Genomic DNA, 24,288 nt, shown 5'->3' on the forward strand with positions numbered 1-24,288 from the left:
AACTGGTTGATAGCCTATCAACCTAGTCGTCACCTTCTTCAGAGTTACTGCCTAAGGTTGACGACTTTATCTGATGGCTTATCAACTGACTGATAGACTCTCAGCCTAATCGTTACCTTCTTCAGTGATTCTAACTAAGGTTGATGACTTGGTTGATGGCTTGTCAACTAGTTGATAGCCTATCAGCCTTGTCGTCACCTTGATGATAAATGGATATGCTGAGGTAAAATGGATATAATTTCCCACTCTGATATCAGATTAAGGTTAAACCAGATGCATTGGAAAGATAACTCAAATACCTTTCCTTTGATATATAGTAGGAAACCTGAACCAATATATTTTAGGATATACACTCATCTAAAGCTTACCCTAGCTGGAGCATTCATCAAAACTCTATCGATAAAAAAGTCCTTAACTCATCTTTGAGTTAGGAGGATATTATGACCTCGATCAATATACAAAGATATCCCCACATCATATATTTGATAATCACACATATATATACATAGAATAATTGGGTTCAATTCTATATGCATAGGAACAATGATTTAAATTCTAGCCCAAAAATGTGGGGTATTACATTATCTCCCCCTTGGGAACATTCATCCTCGAATAAGACTAGTTAGCTGAGAATACTGGAAGAAATGAGATTATATACTCTAGAAACATGATTGCATAACTGAGTCTGAGCATGATACATGAACTGAACTAATTTCGTCAACACAAGCAATGACATGAGAATGTTTATAAGGCTGAGACAGAAATGAGAGAGTCAACTTATGAGTAACCATTACCTTAGGTTGGATATGGTTTTGTGAAGAAAAGTTGAGAGGTTTAGGACATGAAAAACTTACGTATTACAACATCTCCCCCTTAGGGTCATTCGTCCCCCGAATGATACTGACTTGGCTGAAATACTAAGAAAAGACTGAGATGATGCACAGGACACTTACGAACTGAATTATGACTGAATATCTGAATCTGAAACATGATGCATGAACTGAACTGAATTCTCAATTTACATGTATGCAAACAGAATACCACATGGAATAGCCATATTCATGAAACTTTGGGTAGTAAGACTAAATGGAAAGATGAAAAATCATAGGAAATTGTCTGTCTGACTGCTAGATTGAATTGTTGGCCTTACGAACTAACTCATACTAAAAGCTTACACTCAACTGGAGAATTTCTTCAATGCTCTTTCTAAGAAGTTATAATAACATTAGAGAGCAGAGAATCTTGGGCATGATCTGAATAAGACATCTGTATAAGGAATCCCAACATGGCTATAATATTGTGACATGGAACATAGTCCTACGAAACATAAGCTGGGGGTAGAATTGTTATGTCTTAGACAATGCAACTGCTACTTTCAAGTTAGATATACTCTTCAAATACTCCATTAACTATACACTCCCCTTCAATAATGCACTTTACTTGAGGTTACTTATAATCTTCACATGGGCACTGATAACTCTATCTACTGAAGTCTGGGTTGAACTGAATTCTCTGGCTATGGGTTCCTCCTCAAATATTATATTCTAATCCAAATCTGCTAAATTACATAAGAATCATTGGTATGATACTTCTTCAAAATCGATACATAAAAACTAGATGCACAGCTAAAAGACCTAGAGGTAAAGCCAACTCATATGCCTCTTCGCCCCCTAATACGCCGAAGAATCTCAAAAGGCCAATGAACCTTGTCTAGGCTTTCACTTCTTTTCAAACCTCATCACACCCTTCATAGGTGATACCTTCAGTAAATCCCTCTCACTAACCATGAACTCTAAGTTACGAACTCTTCGATTTACATAATTATTTTGTCTAGTCTAGGCTAACAAAAGTATGTCAAATATCAACTTTCTCTTATCCATAAGATCCTTCAACAAGTATGTATAGATGGCCCAACCTCAAAAAGAGTCAAGCCATCTAATCAGAGATCTACATTTTCTCCCATACAAAGTTTTGAATGGTGCCATATGAATTCTAGAATAATAACTATTATTATATATAAACTCCGCTAAAAGCAAGAATTGATCCCACTAACCACCTAAGTATCTCACACTATCTCAAAGTATGTCCATCAATACTTGAATAGTCTGCTCTGTCCATTTCTCTGTGTATGAAAGGTTGTACTCATATCTAACTGAGTGCGCAATTCTCGCTGCATAGAACTCTAACAATATGGTAAAAACTGAGTTCCTTGATCTGAAATAATGAAAATGGACACACTATGCAACCAAAACATATCTCAAATGTAGATCTTAGCCAACATCTCTACACTATAGTTAGTCTTGACTAGTATAAGTCAGTTGAATAGCCTACCCACAATTACCCAATAAAGTCAAACTTTTTCTAAGTATGGGGAAAACCAACTACAAAGTGCATAGTAATACACTCCCATTTTCATTCAGGTATAGACATCTTCTAAATCATACCATCCAACCTTTAGTTCCTATTCTTCACTTATTGACAATTCAAATACTTAGTCAAAAACTCAACAATGGACCTCTTCATCCTACTTCACCAATAATGCTACTTCAGGTTAGGATACATCTTGGTTGCACCCAAATGAATACAATAGCTCAAGCTATGAGCCTCCTCCATGATCATTCTAGTCAAATCACCAACTCTAGGAACACAAATTCAATCTTTGATCCTTAGAACAGCCTCCTGGCCAAGAATTGCTTCCTTAGCTTCATCTTTCAACATCTTGTCCCGAATAATACACAAATTTTCATCATTAAACTGTCTATTCTTAATATGCTCCACCAACAAAGATTGCGCCTCAACACAAGCAAGAACTCTACAAAGTCTCAAAAACATCAAGTCTCACAAAACTATTGTCCAAACTCTGAATAGTCATAGCCAAACGTCGCTCCTCTTCCACTAACAAGGCAAGACTATCCATGCTCATCGCCATCCTACCCAAAGCATTTGTCATCACTACATTAGTCATTACATAGTCTTTCAACAAGTCCAACCACCTACATGGTCTCAAATTTAAGTCCTTCTAGTTGCATATCTACTGAAGGTTGTGATGATCGGTGAACACCTCAAAATAAGCTCCATGCAAGTAGTGCCGCCAAAACTTCAAAATAAAAACTACCACTGTCAATTTCAAGTCATGGGTGGGACAGTTTTTCTCATGGTTCTTCAACTGCCTCAAAGAATAGTCTACAATCTTTCCTCTCTGCATAAAACATCATCAAGACCAAATCTCGAAGTATCACCATAACATCATGATTCCAGTTTTGGATCGTGATAGGTTTTCTCATTTGGTAATTAAGATTGTATAAAAATTGGAGACATTTTGATGGTTTTCACAACTTGCGGAGTTTTCATGCTTATGAGAATAAAAAAACAAAACTAAAATATCCTAATTGCATGTCCAAAATAAAACTTCTACCTTATGTCAATCTGATTCAAATCATCATTTCATATTGCATGGCCAAACACGCTCCAAGAATATATACGCGGAACAGTTTAATGCAAGATATAGTTATCAAAGATACTATCAATAATTTAAGAACAAGTTTATTTTCATTTCCAAGTGGCCGTTACGATGTCTTCGTCAGTTTGATAAATTATTACTGTAAATCATTTCAGTTTCATAATTTAATCATATTTGGTACTCTTTACCTAATTTAAGATTTGATTGTTTGATTTGTTACCCATTTTCTTATCTGGTAGGTTAAATGGGTAAAAGGGATATGGATTAAATGTCTTTTATCTTACTTCCTCCGCTTTTACCGCTCATTTTTAATCATTAAGAAAACAACGATTGGTATAATACAACAACAATAACTATAATATACTAAGTGTATTTCCACAAAATGTGATCCGGAGAGCATAAAGTGTACGCAGCTCATACCACTACCTCAGATGAAGCAGAGTTTACAATATTGCCCCTACTAATTAATATTTTATAATAGATATTGAAAAATGATTAGAGATTAAGTAATAATGCTAAGGGTAAAACATGAAAATTTGTTTGTTTTTTCTTAATTTATCAAAAATGACAAATAACAATGAAAATTAAATTAAAAAAATAGTGAGAAGTAAATTCGAATAAAAATAGTAAAAAATAGGTAACATGGCATGTCAGATGAGTGCTTTCTATTTTCGAATCAAATAACAATAATTGGGTGACTTTGTTGTCTTAAAAAAGTGATTTTGATAAATTATTTTCGTAAGTCGGGTGACTATCCAAGAAATTAACTCGGATATAAGGAGGAGAATATGTCTAAAAAAGAGAATGGAAAATGAATCAATCAATCTGAAAAGAATCCATATTCCTTTATTTTCATACGTCGGGTAACTATCCATCTATGCCTTTTGGAATAAGCAAAGGGACTAGGGCACAAAGATGCCTAAGAACATTTTCATATTGTAAGAGATATCAAAGTTCTCGAATTTTAAACCGACGATGACGATTTTATTCTTATCTTCCCATATATTATTCGCTTCTCCATAGTAAAAAGATCATATTTCTCGAGAATATTTAAATAGTAGCATATCTCAATATATTCACAAGGTGTTGAAAAAATACTTATAAAAATGTGACAAAATAAGGGCTTCTTGTACAAGAATTAAGTATTGAAATACAGTATTAGACAAATTTGGTTGAGTCACTATTTTGTGGAGTCTGGCAGGGAGACAAGCTGATCTCACTCTGCTTATTCTTCTATACCCAAACTAGTAGGGCCCTTTACAGCCTGGCACATACTCACCAATCAACAAACAACATCTGTCAATTTGTTACCACAAAATTCGTATTATATTTTTGTTGGTGTTAAGTTCCCAATATATATCTTGGATATCAAATACAATCTTTATTAGTTTCTCCGTTCATTTCTTGAATAGCCAAATTTTTAACAAGCTTTTAGTGGATCATGGTGAAAAGAGACTTACTATTGCCAAGAGAATTAAAGTTTAGGTCATGGCAAAAGTGTTGTAAGTACATTCAAGAACAAAGAACAAGGCTTTATATCATTTGGAGATGTTCAGTGACACTTCTACTTTGGAATGATAAAATGATTGAGCATTTTGATGAAGAAGAGACTATAATATAGCAAACTTTATATCTTTGGGTAAGCTTTTTAGTAATTAAGGCATCTTCTTGTTTATTGGCACAATCGAGTGTCTTTGTAAAGTTTAGCAAATAATAGTCTTTAAGTTTATGTAGTGAATTCAAATTCTGAAATCCTCCCCTTTCCCCACCGACATTTAGAAATTCTCAAGCAGGTTCAAAAGGTGTTTACTGAAGTTAAAGACAACTCTGTAAGCCAACAAAGTTAAACTAAAACAACTCTCACGTTCTGAATCAGAAAAGACTTGCTCACATCCGGCGTTTACATGAACTCAATGAATATACACGCATGTTATCCTTAACCGTGGTTAAGTGAATACGCATTCTGGACGCTGTGTTGTCAGATAACCATGGTATTCTAGTGTAATTTAGTGCAAATACTAGGTGCAGCTAAGTTTTTACAAACCATTCCACTAAACATTGGTTCAAACTCAATGTTCCAACTTATTACAGTATTTCAATTTGTTTCAGCTTCTTTACATTTTTGGTGGAGAACATGAGAACAGATTCAGAAATTCCAGCCCCTTTTGTGTCTGCCATTATTTTTATCTTGTTTGCATTTACCTATCTTTTCAATTTGGAGCAACTATTATGTACACAAGAGACCTTCCTTTAGCCCTATTGTTTAAGCGACTCAACACTAAGAAAAAAATGAAAAAACTGTCTATTAGATGTATGATTTCTATAGGTGTATTAATTGATAATGTTGCATCAAATTAACTTGTTATATCTTCTTAAAGTCACTGAAATTTTAAAAATATAACCTGCAGAATATAATGAAAATGAGCCAAATTTTATCTCATTTCTTAGCCAAGAATAGGAGGTTTATTCATGGTTACTATAAATTTGTCTTTACAACGCAGCAGGGAAATCATAGTATTCCCATAGAATTAATAAATCTGAGATATTTCACCAATAGTGGGAATGTATTCACATATATAAGTATATCCTCACAAAATTATATGAGCATATTGGACAAGCATTCTTTTTTTCCTTTTCCACAGCATTTGCAAACCCTCTCTGGATTTACAAAACAGTAAAGCTTCAGCACACTAGTTATCTCTTGTTGTCAAGAAGAGGCTCTCTAAGACTGCCTTGTAATCTCCTTGGGGTAGAAGGTTCCTCACTGGACTTTTTGGGGCTCTGTCCTTCCTTATTTTGGCCTCCCTGAAGCATCAAATGAAAAATCCGCTATTATCAGGAAAACATTTACCTTAAACTACATTAGGTAAAAGAAAGATACAAGCAAAAAATATATGCATTAAAAGCTCATGCTCCATGTAATCATTTACAATAAGTTGACGTCAAAATGCGAATCCAGTTTCTCGCAACCTTAATTATGTATTTTAGAAATCTCACATGGTGAACATTGACTTTCAAGAAAGTTTCGTCATATAAAATATATGTACACTTACAGCTGCCTTTTGGGCTGTTAATCTACGAATTGATGGAGCTCGTGCCACAACTGAAGCAGCTGCTGCAGCAGCCACACGTATCCTGTTAAATTCAATGTCAGAATATCCTCTTGATATATGTAACACTGCTTATATATAACTAAGTTCTCGAAGTCTGTTCCACCTTCTATGTACATCAACATACTCATCGGTCTCGTCTACTATTTCCTCCTGCATCATGACCAGTTTTAAGATAACGTAAGTACCATCTTTTATACCAGATATGGAGAAGAGGATGTAGGAAAACAAAAGGATGCCATTAGATACCTGTAAAAGTTCTTCGAATACATCTTCCAATGTGATAATACCTATTACTTCACCATCCTCAATATCATCTGATGACTGAGCATTTGTAACTGCATCAGCGGATGCTGTTGAGGTTACTGTTGCTGGTACTGCAGGTTTTTCAATATCAACGACAACGCTATCTGACTTATCATTCTTTGTTTTCAGAGAACTTCCACCAGTGACTGCAACTTCCTGAGATTTCTCTTCCTCAATAACCAAGGGAGCTTTTTTGCTTTTTCCTTTAATCTTCACTACTGCAGCCATATGACTGCTACCCTTTTGGAACTCATTTAGTATGTCATACAACGGCATATCAGCAGGAACTCTGAAAGATGTATGAAGAACGACATTTCGAGCTTAAAGTCACAATTGTAAAACATATAATGGAATTAGACATTAATACCGTGGAATTCTTCGAATTGAAACAGAACTAACTGGTGTCTCTGTTTCTGGCCGCACTGTAAGAAGACTTTTTACCTAACATTATTCAAATATCAAACCATCATGACTTCAAAGAGTAGCAAGATTACAAGCGAAATGTGATTTGAAGGCTATGCAAAACTCACCAGAAGAAGACCAATAATATTCTTTGGATTGCCAGAGTACACAGGAACTCTGCTATGACCCCTAGCAAGAACTTTTCCCATTGCCTCCCTATGAAGGGGAAAAAGAACGTGGTTTAATAACTTGTTAGAATTTAATTCAATAAACATATCTAATATTGTGTTCCTCATATGGCTAGATGCATTCACTCTATATTCTTCTCTATATTCTTACAAGTATTGAAAAAGTAAAAGTGAATATATGACTAACTCTTCAACAACAATGCATCCATAGCTATGTTGCTCAGATCCTTCAAAATCCATACCGCACCCGTGTCATGTGGGATCCGCACTGAATTTGGTCAACCTAACTTGGGTCCTTTTACTGTACTAGGGCCAAACCTATAGGCTGATTGTGTATTTGGTGCAATTTTGGATTTACGCCATAGGTTTATGTGTCCTAGAACACTCAGCTATTATACGAGATAACTTATCAATAAAATATTAAAGTGCTTGCAAAGAATTTAACTATATTAGCTTTAATCTAATAACTTCAATTAATTCTCGAAATATGTACTTGTACATGTCGTAACATACATTTACTGGTTGTAACTCAATACCCATAGACATACTCCTATCCTTTTTCCTTAGTCCTTTGATTTAGGTGATGACGAATTTGACTTCTAGATCCGCCCATCCGTTGAGTGCCCACGCCCATATCCGAGCAACATAGATCCTTAGTCACGTTCCTTTCAGGAATCTTACAAATAACAAATGCAAGTATAACCATTTGCATGAGGACATAACTACTGCATCCAGCTATGAAGGTATCTCATACACAACTCATCAGGAAAGAGTACACCTCACTTTTTTGGAAGAAAAAGAAGCCCAGGCGTAAAAACGATTATTGACAAAACTTAACGATTAAGCAAGGAAAATAATAAGAATAGACAAAATGCCTATAATTTCAAGTCAACACCTAGGGTTCAATTAGAAAGGGCTCCTCTTAAGCCTCTAATTAAACTTCCATTTCATCCCCCAACTAAAGGAAAACAAAAATAAGAGAAAAGATGTAGAAGAGAATAAGCCTTGATATGTAAGGTAATGGCATATTAACCCAAAAATCACTTTCATGTAAGCATTGAACATACATTTGGTAAACTTAAGCAGTGAAATTAAAGCATACATGGATTGCCTGATCAGAAAAGGAAATATATGACATGCTACCAATAAACTATTCCATTTTGAGTTCCAAGCATTACTGACGGAAGCATTGTGCTAACTCTCAATTGTTTAAACTGATAACAGAACAAACACTATATTCAGAAGCTAACTATCAGCACAAGTGTTTGAGTGTAGCACAGGAAAACTTACTTATTGGTTGCTTGATTTTCATAAAGTAAGCCACAATCAGCTGATCATGAGAAGCAAACCTACTCATTATTGTGACGACAAAAAATTAAACGAAAACTGTAGGGCATACATCTGACAGAGAAATATCAACAACAACAACAACAACAAACCCAGTGTATTCCCACTTAGTGGGGTCTGGGGGGGGTAAGATGTACGCAGTCCATACCTCTACCTCTGATGAAGTAGAAAGGCTGTTTCCGAAAGACCCCCGGCTCAAGTTACGAGATATCACACAAACACATAGTACAACACAGAAGCAGATGACACTTGGAAATATCATTCCTTGGAAACCCATTATCTGATATGACACTTCACAGGATTCGAAGAGCAGAAGACTAAGTTTGATAAGTTAAGAGCATTGCAGACTAAATGCCCAACACTCACCAGTCCAGCTTTGAATTGACATCCAATGAAAATGTTGACTCAATGGGCGTCATTGCCTCCTCAGCAGTCTATCAATAAGACAAGAAGAATAAAGAACAAATGAGAAGATGATTATTACAGCATCCTGTCTAAAAGAGAGAGGGAAAGTAGAGACTAGAGGGTTGAAGAAACTACAGGCTCAGATACTGACATATTGAATATGTCAGAAATACACTACCTTCTCAGTCAAATCCAGTGCTCCACTAATTATTGTTGTTTCATCATGTGTAAGTTCACCACCCTTGCCAGCCTGCCAAAAATTCTCAATAGTGAATCATGGTTTATGAAATGCCCAAGGAACTTGTAGCTTGGTAACAACTAGCTAGACATTCAAATTACTCCATTAAATCAAGATACAATTCAAACCTCTTGGCCATGAATAGAAACAAGGGCTTTCAGCTGAGCACGTCTGAATAGCACTTCATTGTGTCCCAATAAGCAGTCCAGGATCTGGAAAGACCAGCCAGCATAAACGAAGTCAGAGGTTCTACCATTTCTAAGAACTGGCAGCCTAATCTAGAAGCACTTAAGAATTTCACCGCAGTCAGGAGAACAACACTTAGAGAAGTTTTTATATATTCTAGGTAGAGAAAGATTTAGATTTCATTTCTTGATTAAGACCACTATAAGACAAAGTAAAAATGTCATAGACAAATGTTATCAGTCTTACTAACTAGCTCTGGACAGAGAAGAGGATTGATAAAATACTAGCTAGATTTAAAGTGCAAAGACACTGAAGAATAAATTCACCTTTAGACTTTAGTACTTCACATGCCATCAAAATCATATGAGACTGGCTTGACTTTGCTTAAGAAGAAGGATTCATTGAAATAGGATGTTAGATTGACTATGAAAAAATCAGATCATACGGTAGGCATTTTTGTTTCAAGCCTCCTTTATCTAAATCTCTTTTCCCTTCCAATACATTGTTGCGCATTGATTTCACAGCATGCCACAAATATAATCAAGTAACAAGTCATGTCTCTAGCCAAATCCCAAACATATGCCAGCATTTAGCCAAAAAGAAATGCACATGTCATCCTCGGACAAGTCCTGTGTTGAAGTATGAAGAGAAGAGTGGAGCAGTGTTGAAGTATTGTTAAATATGAAGAGGAAACAGAACAGAGAAGAGACAAAAGTAGACTAGTTCAAAATTCTGTTACAACTGTCTAATAGGTAGTTACTCAAAGGCTACTAATGGCTAGTTAGTTAGTTAGTACATTCACAAGTCTATAAATATAGATGCCTATGTACATTGCTTGATGATGAAATACAACAAAATTACTCCTTCTCTAATAATCTCTCCTTCTTCTTTATCTCTTGCTTCTTCTTCTTCTTCTTCCTAATTTGTTCTTCATTCTCAATTACTGTAATGACATGGTATCAGAGCACTACTCACTAGAAAACTAGTAGAGCAAGATCGATTCTGGTGTATTAGTTGCTTCACAGCAAAATCAAGAACTGCTAATCTGCAACAATGGTGAATCAAAATGCTGTTGTAGATTCTGGTGAGGCTTCCAGGATTTACTCCAAGAACATTGGATTACAATCATCCTCTCTTTCTTAGTCCCTCTGATGTGAGTGGCATACGAATCATCTCCTTCCAGTTAACAGGAGTTGAGAATTTCTCAATCTAGTTTAGATCAATGTGTATAGCTTTACTAGGGAGGAACAAGTTGGATATGGAGGATAGAACATGCTCTAAAGACAAGTTCTCTACTGAACTAAGCAATCACTGGAAGAGAGTAAATGCAATTGTTCTGTCATGGATCATGAACTCTGTTTCTAAAGAGTTGCTTGGTGGAATTATGTATGCATCTGTGGCTAATGTTGTCTGGAATGAACTATTTGAAAGGTTTAACAAGGTGGATGGGGCCAGAACATTCAATCTGCACAAGGAGATTGCTACATTGTCTCAAGGTACAGCCTCAGTATCTGTGTATTTCTCCAAACTCAAAGATTTGTGGGAAGAGTTTGAAGCTCTTGTGCCAGCACCTGGATGTAATTGTGATAAATCAAAGGAGTGTCTCTTACATCTGCAAAAACTGAAGTTCCAGTTTCTTATGGGTCTGAATGAGTCCTACACACAAGCAAGGAGCCAAATCTTACTTATGACCCCTCTCCCAACTATTAACCAAGCTTATGCAATGGTAATAAGTGATAAAAGCCACAAATCTATTGCAAGTCAGGTAGGAATTCTGGGCATGAACCTACAAGTATAGGCAACAATCTTTAACAAGTCATGTATGCGAGAAATGGAGTAGGTGGAAGCCAAGGTCACAAATACAAAAGAAATGTGCAAGTGCAGTGTGATTTCCGTAAACTCAAGGGGCATACCAAAGAAAACTGTTGGAAGTTGGTTGGTTATCCTCAAGATTATAAGGCTAAAAAGAAGCTCAGGCATGAAGGATCTAACACAACTTATAATGTAGCCTTGGAGTCTTATGAATATGCAGTTGATCAAATGGGTTGTTATACTAAAGATGCAGGACAATCAATAAGTGCAGATAATCAGTTGGCTCAACTAAGTCAGATTGGAAATACAGCATTCACCAAGGAAAATATGAGAAAATCTTACAACTGATAAACAAGAACAACACTATTAACACATCTACTGAGTCTGCAAATGTAACAAGTGCAGGTACTTCTGCTTGTTTAGCTTCTTTTGGTTCACAGAAATGGATTATGGATACAGGTGCTACTAATCATATGGTTGGTAATTCAGAGTTGTTACTTAACAAGACAGCTATAGAATTACAAAATCCAAAGAAAGTGTACCTACCAAATGGTGATACTACCATGGTCACACATGTGGGAACCAGTTGTCTATCAAATATAAACACCATAACAAATGTCTATCATATCCCACGGTTTTCATGTAGTCTTCTATCAGTATCACAAGTGACAAAGGAATGGCATTGTTCAGTGAACTTCTTCCCAGATTTCTGTGTTTTCCAGGATCTTTATACTGAAAAAGTGAAGGGGATGGGGAAACTTGATGAAGGCTTATATCTACTTGAAGATCAGCCAAAGAATGAAGTTGCAGCAGTAACTAAAGCAACTACTGAAGTGACTATGGACAAGACACAAGCTGAAGTGGATTTGTGGCACCAAAGGTTGGGATATGCTTCAACTGGAGTGTTAAAGAGGATTGTAGGTTAAGAAGTACAAGTGATAGAAGATAGAATAAAGCAGTGTAGCATTTGTCGTAGTGTTAAACAGACTAGATTACCATTCTGTCAACTAATATTCAAAGTACTTGTTGTTTTGATCTTGTGCACATGGATTTGTGGGGACCTTACAAAGTACCAACTATGAATCGCAACAAATATTTTCTAACAGTTGTTGATGATTTCTCAAGGTTTACTTAAGTGTTTCTGATTAAGCTTAAGTTAGATGTTTTCTTTCAAATACAACAGTTTCTTATGTATGTCAAGACCAGTTTGAGAAGACAGTCAAGGTGATCAGAACTGATAATGGCACTGAGTTTGTTAACTCATTATGCCAAAGCTGCTTCAAGACAATGGTATAATCCATCAAACAACATGTCCATATTTTTCTCAACAAAATGGTGTTGCTAAGAGAAAACATAGACACATCTTAGAGGTAACAAGAGCTGTCAGGTTTCAGGATGAAATTCCAATAAGGTTCTAGGGTTATTGTGTTCTAACTGCAGTTTATATCAATTAATAGACTGCCTAGCTCAGTCATTAAGCTCTTAACTCCTTATGAGAAGTTGTATGGTAAGAGGCCAAACTGTGATCATCTAAGGGTAATGGAATGTCTATGCTATGTCAAGGTGCTAAATGAGCATGATAAACTCATGATTAGAGCAAGAACAAGTGTCATAATGGGATACTCTAGCACTCAGAAGGGATACTTGGTATATGAAATATATTCTGTGACTAGAGATGTGTCTTTCAGAGATGTGTCTTTCAGAGATGTATTTTCATTCAAACTTCTCAAACATCAAAATCAATCACTATTCCATATCTTTCTTGTGGAAGATCAAGATTAAATACTAGGTGGTGAAGAGACATGCCTACAGATCCCAGTAACCATGGCACCTCAAGGGGCTCCCTGTCAAGTGAGCCAGCAAGAACAGCTACAGTAGGATCCTAGTCTTGCACAGCCCATAACTAAGGTATATCAAAGAAGGTCAACTAGAGGTCCTTCTGTTCCATCACAGTCAGAACTTGTAACTCAAGTATATCAAAGAAGAGCAACTAAAGGTCAAGGGGTCCCTAATCCAGCTAGTCAACATGAGCAGCGAGGACAGGTGGTTCCTGCTCCTGCACCTACAACTGTTGGTTTTCAGGACTAAAGGAAGTCAACCAGAGGCAGAAAGACACCAGTTTGGATGAATGATTTTGTTTTTAAGACAGCAAAGAAGGTACCTCATGCTCTTGCTAATCATGTGTCATATGATAAACTCTCCTCTACATATAAGGACTATGTGCTGAAAACCTCTTGTGTCACTGAGCCTACAAGTTACAATGAGGCCTGTAAAGATCCTACATGGGTGGAAGCAATGAAAAATAAGATAGATGTACTAAACTCCAAGAAAACTTGGGAGATTGTTCCTTTACCTAAAGGGAAGAAAGCTATTGGTTGCAGATGGATCTACAAAGTGAAGTATAAGGCTTCAGGTGATGTTGAAAGGTTTAAGGCTAGGCTTGTAGCAAAAGGGTATGGACAAAGAGAAGGAATTGATTACAAAGAAACATTTTCACCTGTTGTGAAGAAGAAAACATTAAGGACTATACTTGTTACTGCAGCTAGAAAGCAATGGTTTATACACCAAATGAATGTCTATAATGCATTCTTGAATGGTGATCTCAATGATGAAGTTTACATGGACCTACCTCAGGGATTTGCTAGTCAGGGGAAGACTGCAGTATGCAGACTACTCAAATCCCAATATGGACTAAAGCAAGCACCAAGGCAGTGGAAGACAAAGCTATCAGAAGTATTGTTAAGGTCTCAATTACTGTAATCAAGAAGTATATCACGTGTGCACTTTTGGCAGCAAGTAATATGCTTTAAGAAATATGTTCAAAATGTGTCATTTATTATTTCTATTTAATTAGTCAAAATATTTGTTTAAGATCATATAGTATTAGACATCTGAGTAAATAAAATGAAAAAGATAAACCTTTATGAAGGACACTCATATTGAAATATAACATTAACAACAACAGCAACAATAACAACAATCTATGCTGCTCAGACTTGGGTGCGGGTATCCAACACAGGTGCAGATCTAGTGGTCGGATTCTTCACCACATAAATTTAGGATTCAGACTATGAATCCAAGTGCAGATACGGGTGTTGGAGTATGTCCAATAAATGTATATTACGACATATAGAGTATACATTTTGACTAGTTAAAGTTATTGAACAATAACAACAACATACCCAGTGTATTCCCACAAAGTGGGAGTTAAAGTTATTGAACTAAAACTAAAAAATTAATCTATACTTCTCTCGGTCACATAATGTGGTCAAAGTACCCAAGGTAAGTCGATCAAATCCTGTATGGATCCCACACCTACACCCACACTAACACCCATGTTGTGTCGACATGGATGAGGCAAGGATTCTCAAGAGTCCGCGCAACATAGACAACAACAACAACTACTCGTCAATAGTAAGCTAATAGGGTCAGCTATATGAATCCTGATTATCCATTTCGCTCTATTTGTACCATATTCTGGATGGAACATACCATAAATTGAGTCAAATAAACTCCACTTGAATAGGAAAAAAACATCATACCATCAACACAATGTTTCTTTGAGATCTCGTCTTTATGATAAACTAAATTCTACAAGAAAGAACCATATAAACATTAGCATTAACAACAACAACTATGCGTCAATCTCAAGCTAGATGGACAACTAGAAGAATCCTCATTATCCATTTCACTCCATTAGTAACACATTCAGTTTAAACATAAATTGAGTCAAATTTAACTCCACAGGAATACGAAAACTACATCAGTACAATCAACAGAATAAGTTCCACAAGATCTAGCCTTAATGGTTGTTAGAGTGGGTAAAAGTCCCACATTGGTTGGAGAATGGACTGGCGGTTTGCTTATATGGACTTTGGGCAATCCTCCTCTCATGAACTAGCTTTTGGGGTTGAGTTAGACCCAAGTGCCATATCTTTACATGGCATCTGAGTCAGGTCCATCGCCGTTTGGGATCCCATCAACGCACCAGTTGGGCCTTGGGGGAGGGGGGAGGAGGGTTAGAGTGGGTAAAAGTCCCACATTAGTTGGGGAATGGACTGATGGTTTGATTATATGGACTTGGGCAATCCTCTATGGACTTGGGCAATCCTCCCCTCATGAGCTAACTTTTGTGGTTGAGTTAGGCCCAGATGTCATATCTTTACAATGGTCAACTGATTTCTACAAGAAAGAACCCTGAATCACATACAACAACGTCAGGATTATATAAACATATGCCGTCAAACCAAGATCTATTCTTGGTTACTGTAGCCTTGGAACATCTGTATTAACCTATAGCAACTTCTTGGACATACAGTACATTACTAATGTCATTCTCAAAATCATTTAAACCTGATAAACCCTCTTTTATCCATTTAGCTTTGTATCAAACCAACAATAGCCATGTGACTAGAAAAATGGCTTTAAATATTTCAGATACATTCTTCTAGTGATATTAATTTAAGTCAACACATTCGTTTAGGCTAAACCGTTTTGCCACTTCTCTTTGGATAATTCCGATGATCTCAAGGAAAAAGTCTTACTTATCCAGCTATATCTTTGAAGCAATTGCTCAAAGACTGTAGTGGTTACCTTGCCTATGGGGTAAGCAATTGGGTAGCATAGAACCATCAGAATACGAACAAGCCACACAAGGCTTGCACCTACGGCAAGTCCATATCTGGTGCATATGGCTTGAGGAATAACCTGAAACCAAAGAATGGCAGGAGCATCACGGCATCACATATAGCTCTTAAATATTAAGATACTAGTTGAGGCCAAGCAGTAGATATTACCTCTCCAAATGCCAAAACAAAAGTTACTGATAGTATAATGGCCACATATTGGTTGAAAATTTTGTCCAGGTATATAGGTAGTGCCTGAAATTGAAAGAATGAAAAAGAATAAATAAGTAAAGATCCTTATCACCTCAATTCATTAAAAAATGCATGCTTCTACCAGTAAATAAATTACACAAAGACATTTATTTTCTCCACATTTGATCTACTTTCATCAATCATTTTTTCTTGAACAAGTATCCCTATTCTCTCATTTGATTCATTAGTTTGATTCAACAACTGTGTCTCCTTTAGATATTTCCCACCCGCTTTACTTTAGCTGGGCTATGAAAGTGCATCTCGTTAGTTTCTAGTCTATCATCATATCTCTTTGCTTGCACATCACCGCATTCAAAAAATACATCAGTGCCTAAAACTTTATCATTTTTTTATGAACGACAATTGTTCCAATTTAATAAATAAAATGTTTATAAGTTATTGCATTTTCTCCTGCTCACCCCCTCTACTCACCTTTTCCCAACCCAACCTCCTCTTCCTGTTTCGTGTAACAGTTTGTAAACCTAACTGCAGGCATCCTAGACTGAATCAAAAAGCAAGATATCAGGGTTATTACCTCCATCGAAGCAGCATTACATAGAAGTAGGGTCACAAGAAGCTGGTGCTGCTTCTGAACAACAGGAAATATTGTAGCTGCAAAGATAGCAATCAGTGAAAATGAGAAATATCCATGAATGAACTTCCCTCAAAAAGGGAAGCAACCAGCAGATAACAGAAATAGTTAAAGGTTTTCCTGTATTTACACTTTGCCACATGGATACATAGCTATATATCATTTAATCAGTCCTAATTTAAAGTGAGATTTGGAATGATACTTTATTCTGGAAATGTCTGATTCATTTCAACTTGTAAAGTTCCATGAAAGGAACTATCAGAGAGAGCAATACTGAGAAGAAAAGAAGGAAACTGTTTTATTAAATGAAACTTGAGAACAACCAACTCTACTCATAGTATATATACATGTACTCTTAGCTGTAACTACACCTAAATAACTCTAACTCGCTCCAACTAATGAAGTAACTAACTGGCCAGCTGGAAATTCGTCGATTAATCCTCAACACCCCTCCTCAAGCTGGGCACACTGAAGATGTTGATCATGCCAAGCTTGGACAAAAGATGAGAATGCTGTAGACTGCTCAAACTCTTAGTCAATAAATCTGCCAATTGTTCAAAAGAGGCTAAGTAACAAGTGTTGATTACCCTTGTTGAAGATTTTCCCCGATAAAATGACAATCTCTATCAATGTGTTTAGTGCACTCATAAAACACAGGATTAGCTGCAATTTGCATAGTTGCCTTGCTATCAAAGTAAAGAGGAACAGGAAGCTGCACATCTAGATTCAGTTCTTCAAACAGACCAAATAACCATACAATCTCAGCTAGTGCAGAGGCTAAGTTTTTGTACTCTGCTTCAGTAGAGCTCCTTGATATAGTAACTTGCTTCTTTGACTTCCGAGAAATCAAGGAACCTCCTACTTTAACTAGATAACATGCGACTGATCTCCTAGTGTTGGGACAACTAGCCCAATCTGCATCACAATACACTATTAATTGTTGTGAGAGGTTGGATGGCATAAAAATACCTAGTCATGGACAATGCTTGAGATATCTGACCGCCCTTATTGCAGCCTCCATGTGGGATGTTTTTGGACGATGCATAAATTGACTTAGACACTGAACAGGAAAACAGATGTTTGGCCTTACTGTTAGAGAAGTCTTCCGATGAGTCTTTGATAATTGCTAGGGTCCTGTAAAGGTAGATCGGTAGATGTATTCCCAGTATGTTCATCAAAATCAACTGTAGTGAACTTAACATTGATTTCCATGGCTGAGTGAACTGGTTTAGCTCCCGCCAGTCCAAGATCAGAAATTAATTCTAAAACATACCTCCTTTGGTGCATCACTATTCTTGTTGAATTGCGAGCAAACTCAATGCCAAGAAAAAACCTCAAATCTCCAAGATCCTTGATCATGAAATTAGTCTGCAACACTTGCTTTGTTTCCATAATTAATTGAATATCATCACTTGTAACCAGCAAATCATCATCATAGACAAGTACCACCACTATCTTCCCTGCCACCTTCTTTGTAAATAAGGAATAATCATAATGACTTTGAGAAAATCCTGCTATGATTATTAAGGCAGAAGTGAACTTGATGTTCCACTGTCTAGAGGCTTGTTTAAGTCCATAGGGACTTAAACAACCTGCAGACCTTTTGTGGATCTCCATTTGTATTAAAACCTTGTGGGACAGTTATATACACTTCCTCATTCAGATCACCTTGTAAGAAAACATTATTAACATCCATTTGGTGTATTTCCCATCCTTGAGCTGCAACCATAGAGATTACAGTTCTCACTGTAACCATTTTCACAACTGGTGAAAAAGTCTCTTGAAAATCCAATCCCTCGTTTTGATTGTAACCTTTAGCAACAAGTCTTGTCTTGAACTTATCAATTGTCCCATCTGCCTTGTATTTGATCTTGTAAATCCATCTGCATCCAATTGCTTTCTTCCCCTTGGGCAAAGTGACAAGTTCCCAAGTCTTATTATTTTGCAAAGCTATAATCTATGCCTGTATTGCAGTCACTCATCTACTATCAACCACAGTTTCATCATAAGATTTAGACTCAGTTTCCAAAGAAAATTTGGAGACAAAACTTTGATATAATGAGGATAAGCCTGCATAAGAAATCACATCAAAAATAGGATATTTGCAATGGTGAGAACTTCTAGGCTTCACTGGCTTGACAGTCTTTAAGCCAAATTGGAGGCCATACAGTCCAGCCTGATCTACTGGTAGGAATAGGAGCATCAAGCTCAACCACATCTACTGGTGCTGCAGCTGTGTTTTGTAACTCAATTTAAGGAACCACATGTGTTGCAGATTCCAGAACTACATCATTATCTGAAGGAAAAATACCATCCTCTAGAGGAGCAGAAGCAATGGGATGAAATATACCATCCTCAGATGTATTATCACATGACTGCAATGAAAAAACAAGTTCATTAAACCTGATATCTCTGCTCACAAATATGTTGTGAGTGTTTAAATCAAACAGCTTGTATCGTTTGTGATGAGAACTATACCAAGACGAACTGACTTAACAGCCCTGGCACTAAACTTATCATGCTTGGATAAGTTGGTTGCATAGCATTCACATCCTATCACTCTGAGATGTTGTAGATTAGTTTCATGATTATATAGCATTGCAAAAGGTGACTTGTTACCCAGCATACTATAGGGAATTTTATTGATGATATACACAACAGCCTCAACACAGTCTCCACAAGACTTTGAAGGAAGAAATCCTTGAAATTTTATTGCCTTGGTAGTTTCCATAATATGTCTATGTCTTCTCTCCAGAACACCATTTTGTTGTGAAGTGTAAGGGCATGAACACTGATGAATGATCCCATGGGACTGAAACAACTCACTACAACTTTTATTGACAAACTTTGACCCATTGTCAGTTCTCATTACCTTACTTTTGCAATCAAATTGAGTAGACACCTAGCAACAAAGTTTCTAAGAAAAAAATGACATCAAATTTCAATCTCATAAGAAACACCCAAGTCCACTTGGTATAATCATCAACAATGCTGAGATAAAATTTCATACTATCATATGTTTCAGTTTTATAAGGCCCCCAAACATCCATATGCAACAATTCAAACATAATAGTAGTGGACTTAGTATTGCTAATAGGAAAACGCACTCTAGTTTGTCTAGCAAGTGGGCATACATCACAAGAATCTAAGTGAAAATCAGAATTATTCTTGAAACATGTAATCCTTCGAATGACCTTCATAGGAACATGACCTAATCTCTGGTGCCAAATTGTTCCATCTGCTGCTCCATGTACGACCAAAGATTTTCTTTGAACTTCATCATAATGTGGTCTCTTCCTTTGCAGTGTGTCTAACCCTTCATTTTCATTACCAATCGCCCTCACTTTCCCAGTGAGATCCTGGAAAACACAGAAGTCATGGAAGAAAGAAACACAACAATTCATCTCTCTAGTTATCTTGGAAACAGATAAGAGATTGAATTTAAAACCTGGGACATAGAGTACATTAGTAAGGTGTTCACCACCTTTAAATGTGCAATTTCCAATAGAAGATACTTGTGCTATTTCTCTAGTGGGCAATTATACTAAACCAATATTCCCTATTTAAGCATCAGGCAACAACAATTGTGCATCACTAATCATGCGATTAGTTGCTCCAGTGTCAACAATCCAAGCATATTTATCCTTACCAATGTAAGGGACATTACCTGCAAGATTTATATTGGTTCTAGCCATACTGGCATTTGCTTCACCAAGCTTGGAGTGTCGAAGAAGATCCTCAATCTGGGTTAATTGTTCATGAGTAAAAAACCTAAAAGTACCATTACCGTGATTTTCATGTACACCTCAACTTATCTGATCAGGCTCATGAGATAAATTGTTGCCTTGATGAAAACCAATTGAGTAATTAGTTCCAGTCACTATATTTGCTTTCGTTCTACCTTTAAAGGCGGCGGGATAGCCAATCAGCTGATAGCAGTTCCCTTTCACATGACTACGAGACTTGCAATGATCACAAATTTCAATTTGTAGCATTGATCCCAAGTGTGACCCTTCATGTGGCAGTAATCACAATAAATATCTATGCTCGTCTATTCTGCATTCCTCCTCTAGCTGTGAACAATGTTGTAGGATCCATGCCACCACTGGATTGAAAATGTCCAGTTGAAGAATTGACTAAGGATGACTTTTGATTTTCATCCTCAATAATCACAGCATAGGCTTGATTTGCAGTAGGAGGAGTAGATTTCATCAAAATCTGACCATGGGCATTGTTATATCCACCATTGAGTCCCATTAGAAACTGACGGTGGAGGCACAATCGACTCATACTCGTCCCAAAGGTCCTTCAACCTAGAGTAATAAACAGAGACTGGCAAGGTACCCTAAACTAATGTCACAATCTCTTTGTGAAGATAATAAATTTGAGACAAATTCACCTTATTAAACTGTTCTCGAAGATACTCCCAAACTGAGCTAGCACTAGATTTGAACAAATTCCAAAAAGCAAATCCTTACTTACATTGCTCATTATCCAAGAAATCACCATCGCATTGCATCGTTCCCATTGATTCACCAAATCAGCCCCAAATTTGTCACGAGTGATGGATCCATCAATGAGGCCTACTGTTGTGGACAGCGAAAGGCCACAAGAGGCGACAAGGCCCCATCTCGCCACAAGGTGAGGCGAGCGGCGAGGCGATCGCCTTTTGAATGTGTGGCGACAATTAATACAAAAAATTAAAATAATATATAAATGATCAAAATTTCAATAGCACTAATATATTAGAAAATATTTCAAGTCAAGAATTAAAAATAAATAGTGGTAGATAGATACTAAAAGTCTAGAACTTGAATGACTCAATAATCCAATATTCATAAAACAAGCAATACTAAAACTTTAAAGTTTATTCTTCTTCAAGATTTGCATAATCTTCAATTCTAACATGCATTTCATTATATTGCCCCTCATCTTCTTCCTCTTTGGATTCTTCATCAACTAAGGCCCGAGTCTGACTTGAACTTGTCGTTTTTCCCTTGTCATACTATGTTATATAAGTTATTACAAAACATATTTACATAATACATTTATGCAGTGTTTACAGCTTACTGTTAGTCTGTTACAGTGAGTTAGTGACAGTGTGTTGTAACACTGTATCACTATCACAGAATAGCAGAAGAAGAGAAAAAGTGGAAGAATAAAAACAGCATGCCAATGTTCAGCTGTCTGATTAAGAAGAAAAAGAAGAAAAAAGAAAAAAGTAGAAATCAAGACTTACCGGAATAGGGGAAGTCGCTGGAGTAACATCGCCGGAGTTGAAGTCAAACTTGTAAGTTGTGAGTAGGTAGCAGTCGCCAATGAGTAAGTTGGTATAGTCAAAATATGAAAATAAGCCCTAAAATTAACTTTTAACCCTAAAACCCTAATTTTTTTAAAAAGAAGTAAAAAAGGCGACGCCATCGTTGCCTCACCACGTCGCCTCGCCATGTCGCCTTTTGGATTTCACCTCGCTACGATGACAAGAGGCGACTATGCCTCGCCTTGCCTCACCATTTTCCATTGGCGACGTGGCGAGCGCCTTTTGCAACACTGCTGAGGCCAATTTTGTTCTTTGTCAAAAGTGCAAGTCGCATTGGTCTGCCCCAAAGTGTTTAATTCCCCATCCCAGTAAGCTCAATACCAACTCGTACAGACCAGGTGTATCCGAAGCTCCCAGAAACAACGGATGATTATGGTCAAATCGTACATTAGCCATAGTAGAACTTTCAAAAAACGCGAAAAAATGTAAAATTGGGTTAATAGGAATGAAGAATCTCTCAATTTCCTGCTTAATCGGAACAAGGAATCCTTAGATTTTACTGATATGGTGGCTCTGAGACCATGTAAAGTTCCATGAAAGGAACTATCGGTGAGAGCAAAACAGAAACGAAAAATGAAAGGAACTATCGCTGAGAGCAAAAAAGAAACGAAAAGAAGGAAACTGTTTTATTGAATGAAACTTGAGAACAACCAACTCTACCCATAGTTGTAATATATACATGTACTCTTAACTATAACTACACCTAACTAACTCTAACTAACTCCAACTAATGAAGTAACTAACTGGCCAGCTGGCAATTAGTCGATTAATCCGCAACACAACTCAACATCTCAACCAATAAAGGACTAAGCTCCAAAATCACTTTAACATACCAAACTTGAAAAGTAAAAAAGCATCAAAATTTCTAGTACAAAACCAAACTTTCCTAACATAGGTATGTAGTGATCAATCAATAATTATTGTTTTCCATGCTTCAACCCCAAACTAATTGCGGCCTACAATATGAATCTCTATATCCATTACACAATGTTCAAAATTACTTCAAACACCAATTTCCCCTACCATAGATGCATTCTTATCGATCAATCAATCAATCAAATACGCCTCAATTCGATATTCAGTACACTCTATTCAAACCCATTTCAAAGACAAACAGAATAATTAAACAAATATAGACACACTAATAAAGATGTTGGTTTTTAAAAAAGAAAAAAAAAAAATAGATGGCAACAAAAAGGGTTAAAATGATTCTCACTAGATTGAAATAACTTTCAATAGCTTTCAATTATTTTTATTAAAGCATTGGTGGACTTTAAATAGCCAACATAAAGCACATAATCCGCATAATTTGAAATTCAAAAAAGGCTAAAAACTCTCAATAACTAAACACACCCAACAGAAATTTAAAATTTAAATTCATCCTAAACTAGAAATCTTATTTTCCTAAAAACTAGTGCAATAATTAAAAGCAATTTTCAACAAAAGATAACAAGAACTTCATCAAAAAAAAAAATCTTTATTTATTTCTTTAACAAGTATTATGAAGAAATGAAGAAAGAAACCTGCTTGTTTTTTCTCAAGAGGGGTACCACTACGTTGAAGGATTTCAAGCTCAACAAGACCCAAAGACATGAGACCCAATGTTAAACCAGACATAATTCCAGCAAAAAGTACCAAAAAACATGAGATCCCTGCGTACACAAACCATGTTACTGTCCCAAATGCTATTTCTGCACCTAATGAATTTGGTTCTCTCATAGCCATTCTGGCTATTTCCACTGCATTCAACACCTGCATTATTCTTGACAAAATCCCAGACACCGGAACACTGTGATGACACAATGGTTATGTGACTCCTGGATATTTTTTTTATTTTTTTTTTGTTATTTTATTTTTCTATTTTAATTGATTGTTGCAATGTTTTTTTTGATATATTTTTATTATTTATTAAAGTATTGTATTTGGAAATCTGGTCATTGACACGTGGCAAGAGGTGGAGGAGTGAATGAGGAAATAGAAAAGTAAACGGGTGGGTCCGTTTCTTGGATCTGGGTTGGCCTGTTTTATTGGGTCATCGTGTATGG

At 36.4% G+C, this 24,288-nt stretch overlaps 1 protein-coding gene and 1 long non-coding RNA gene across 2 annotated transcripts; both read right to left on the reverse strand.

The window, feature by feature from the left end:
• Positions 1 to 5,872: 5,872 nt before the first annotated feature.
• LOC107841636 (DUF21 domain-containing protein At4g14240) lies at positions 5,873 to 24,132 on the reverse strand. The gene is made up of 13 exons (XM_047407826.1): positions 23,767 to 24,132; positions 16,867 to 16,943; positions 16,251 to 16,334; positions 16,048 to 16,161; positions 9,585 to 9,668; positions 9,397 to 9,468; positions 9,180 to 9,247; positions 7,407 to 7,494; positions 7,244 to 7,317; positions 6,820 to 7,165; positions 6,677 to 6,723; positions 6,514 to 6,595; positions 5,873 to 6,265 (listed from the first exon to the last, which is right to left on the reverse strand). Exons 1-13 carry the CDS (start codon positions 23,999 to 24,001, stop codon positions 6,155 to 6,157), a joined length of 1,482 nt encoding a protein of 493 aa, XP_047263782.1. The 5' UTR covers positions 24,002 to 24,132; the 3' UTR covers positions 5,873 to 6,154.
• LOC124896282 lies at positions 17,953 to 23,756 on the reverse strand. Its single transcript, XR_007052660.1, has 2 exons — positions 18,197 to 23,756; positions 17,953 to 18,057 (listed from the first exon to the last, which is right to left on the reverse strand). It is a non-coding gene; the product is annotated as an uncharacterized LOC124896282 (long non-coding RNA).
• Positions 24,133 to 24,288: the final 156 nt, after the last annotated feature.

This window comes from Capsicum annuum, chromosome 1, assembly GCF_002878395.1.
Source record: "Capsicum annuum cultivar UCD-10X-F1 chromosome 1, UCD10Xv1.1, whole genome shotgun sequence".
Classification (NCBI taxonomy): Eukaryota; Viridiplantae; Streptophyta; class Magnoliopsida; order Solanales; family Solanaceae; genus Capsicum; species Capsicum annuum.

Bases quoted from the DNA above. Each gene is read 5' to 3' on its own strand.
- LOC107841636 (XM_047407826.1), bottom strand. From the start codon at position 24,001: ATGCAGGTGTTGAATGCAGTGGAAATAGCCAGAATGGCTATGAGAGAA. The intron at 16,335-16,866 runs GTAATAACCCTG...TTTCAATTTCAG, and splicing joins GTAATGCTGCTTCGATGGAG to GCACTACCTATATACCTGGA. The intron at 6,724-6,819 runs GTATCTAATGGC...GTCATGATGCAG, and splicing joins TATTCGAAGAACTTTTACAG to GAGGAAATAGTAGACGAGAC.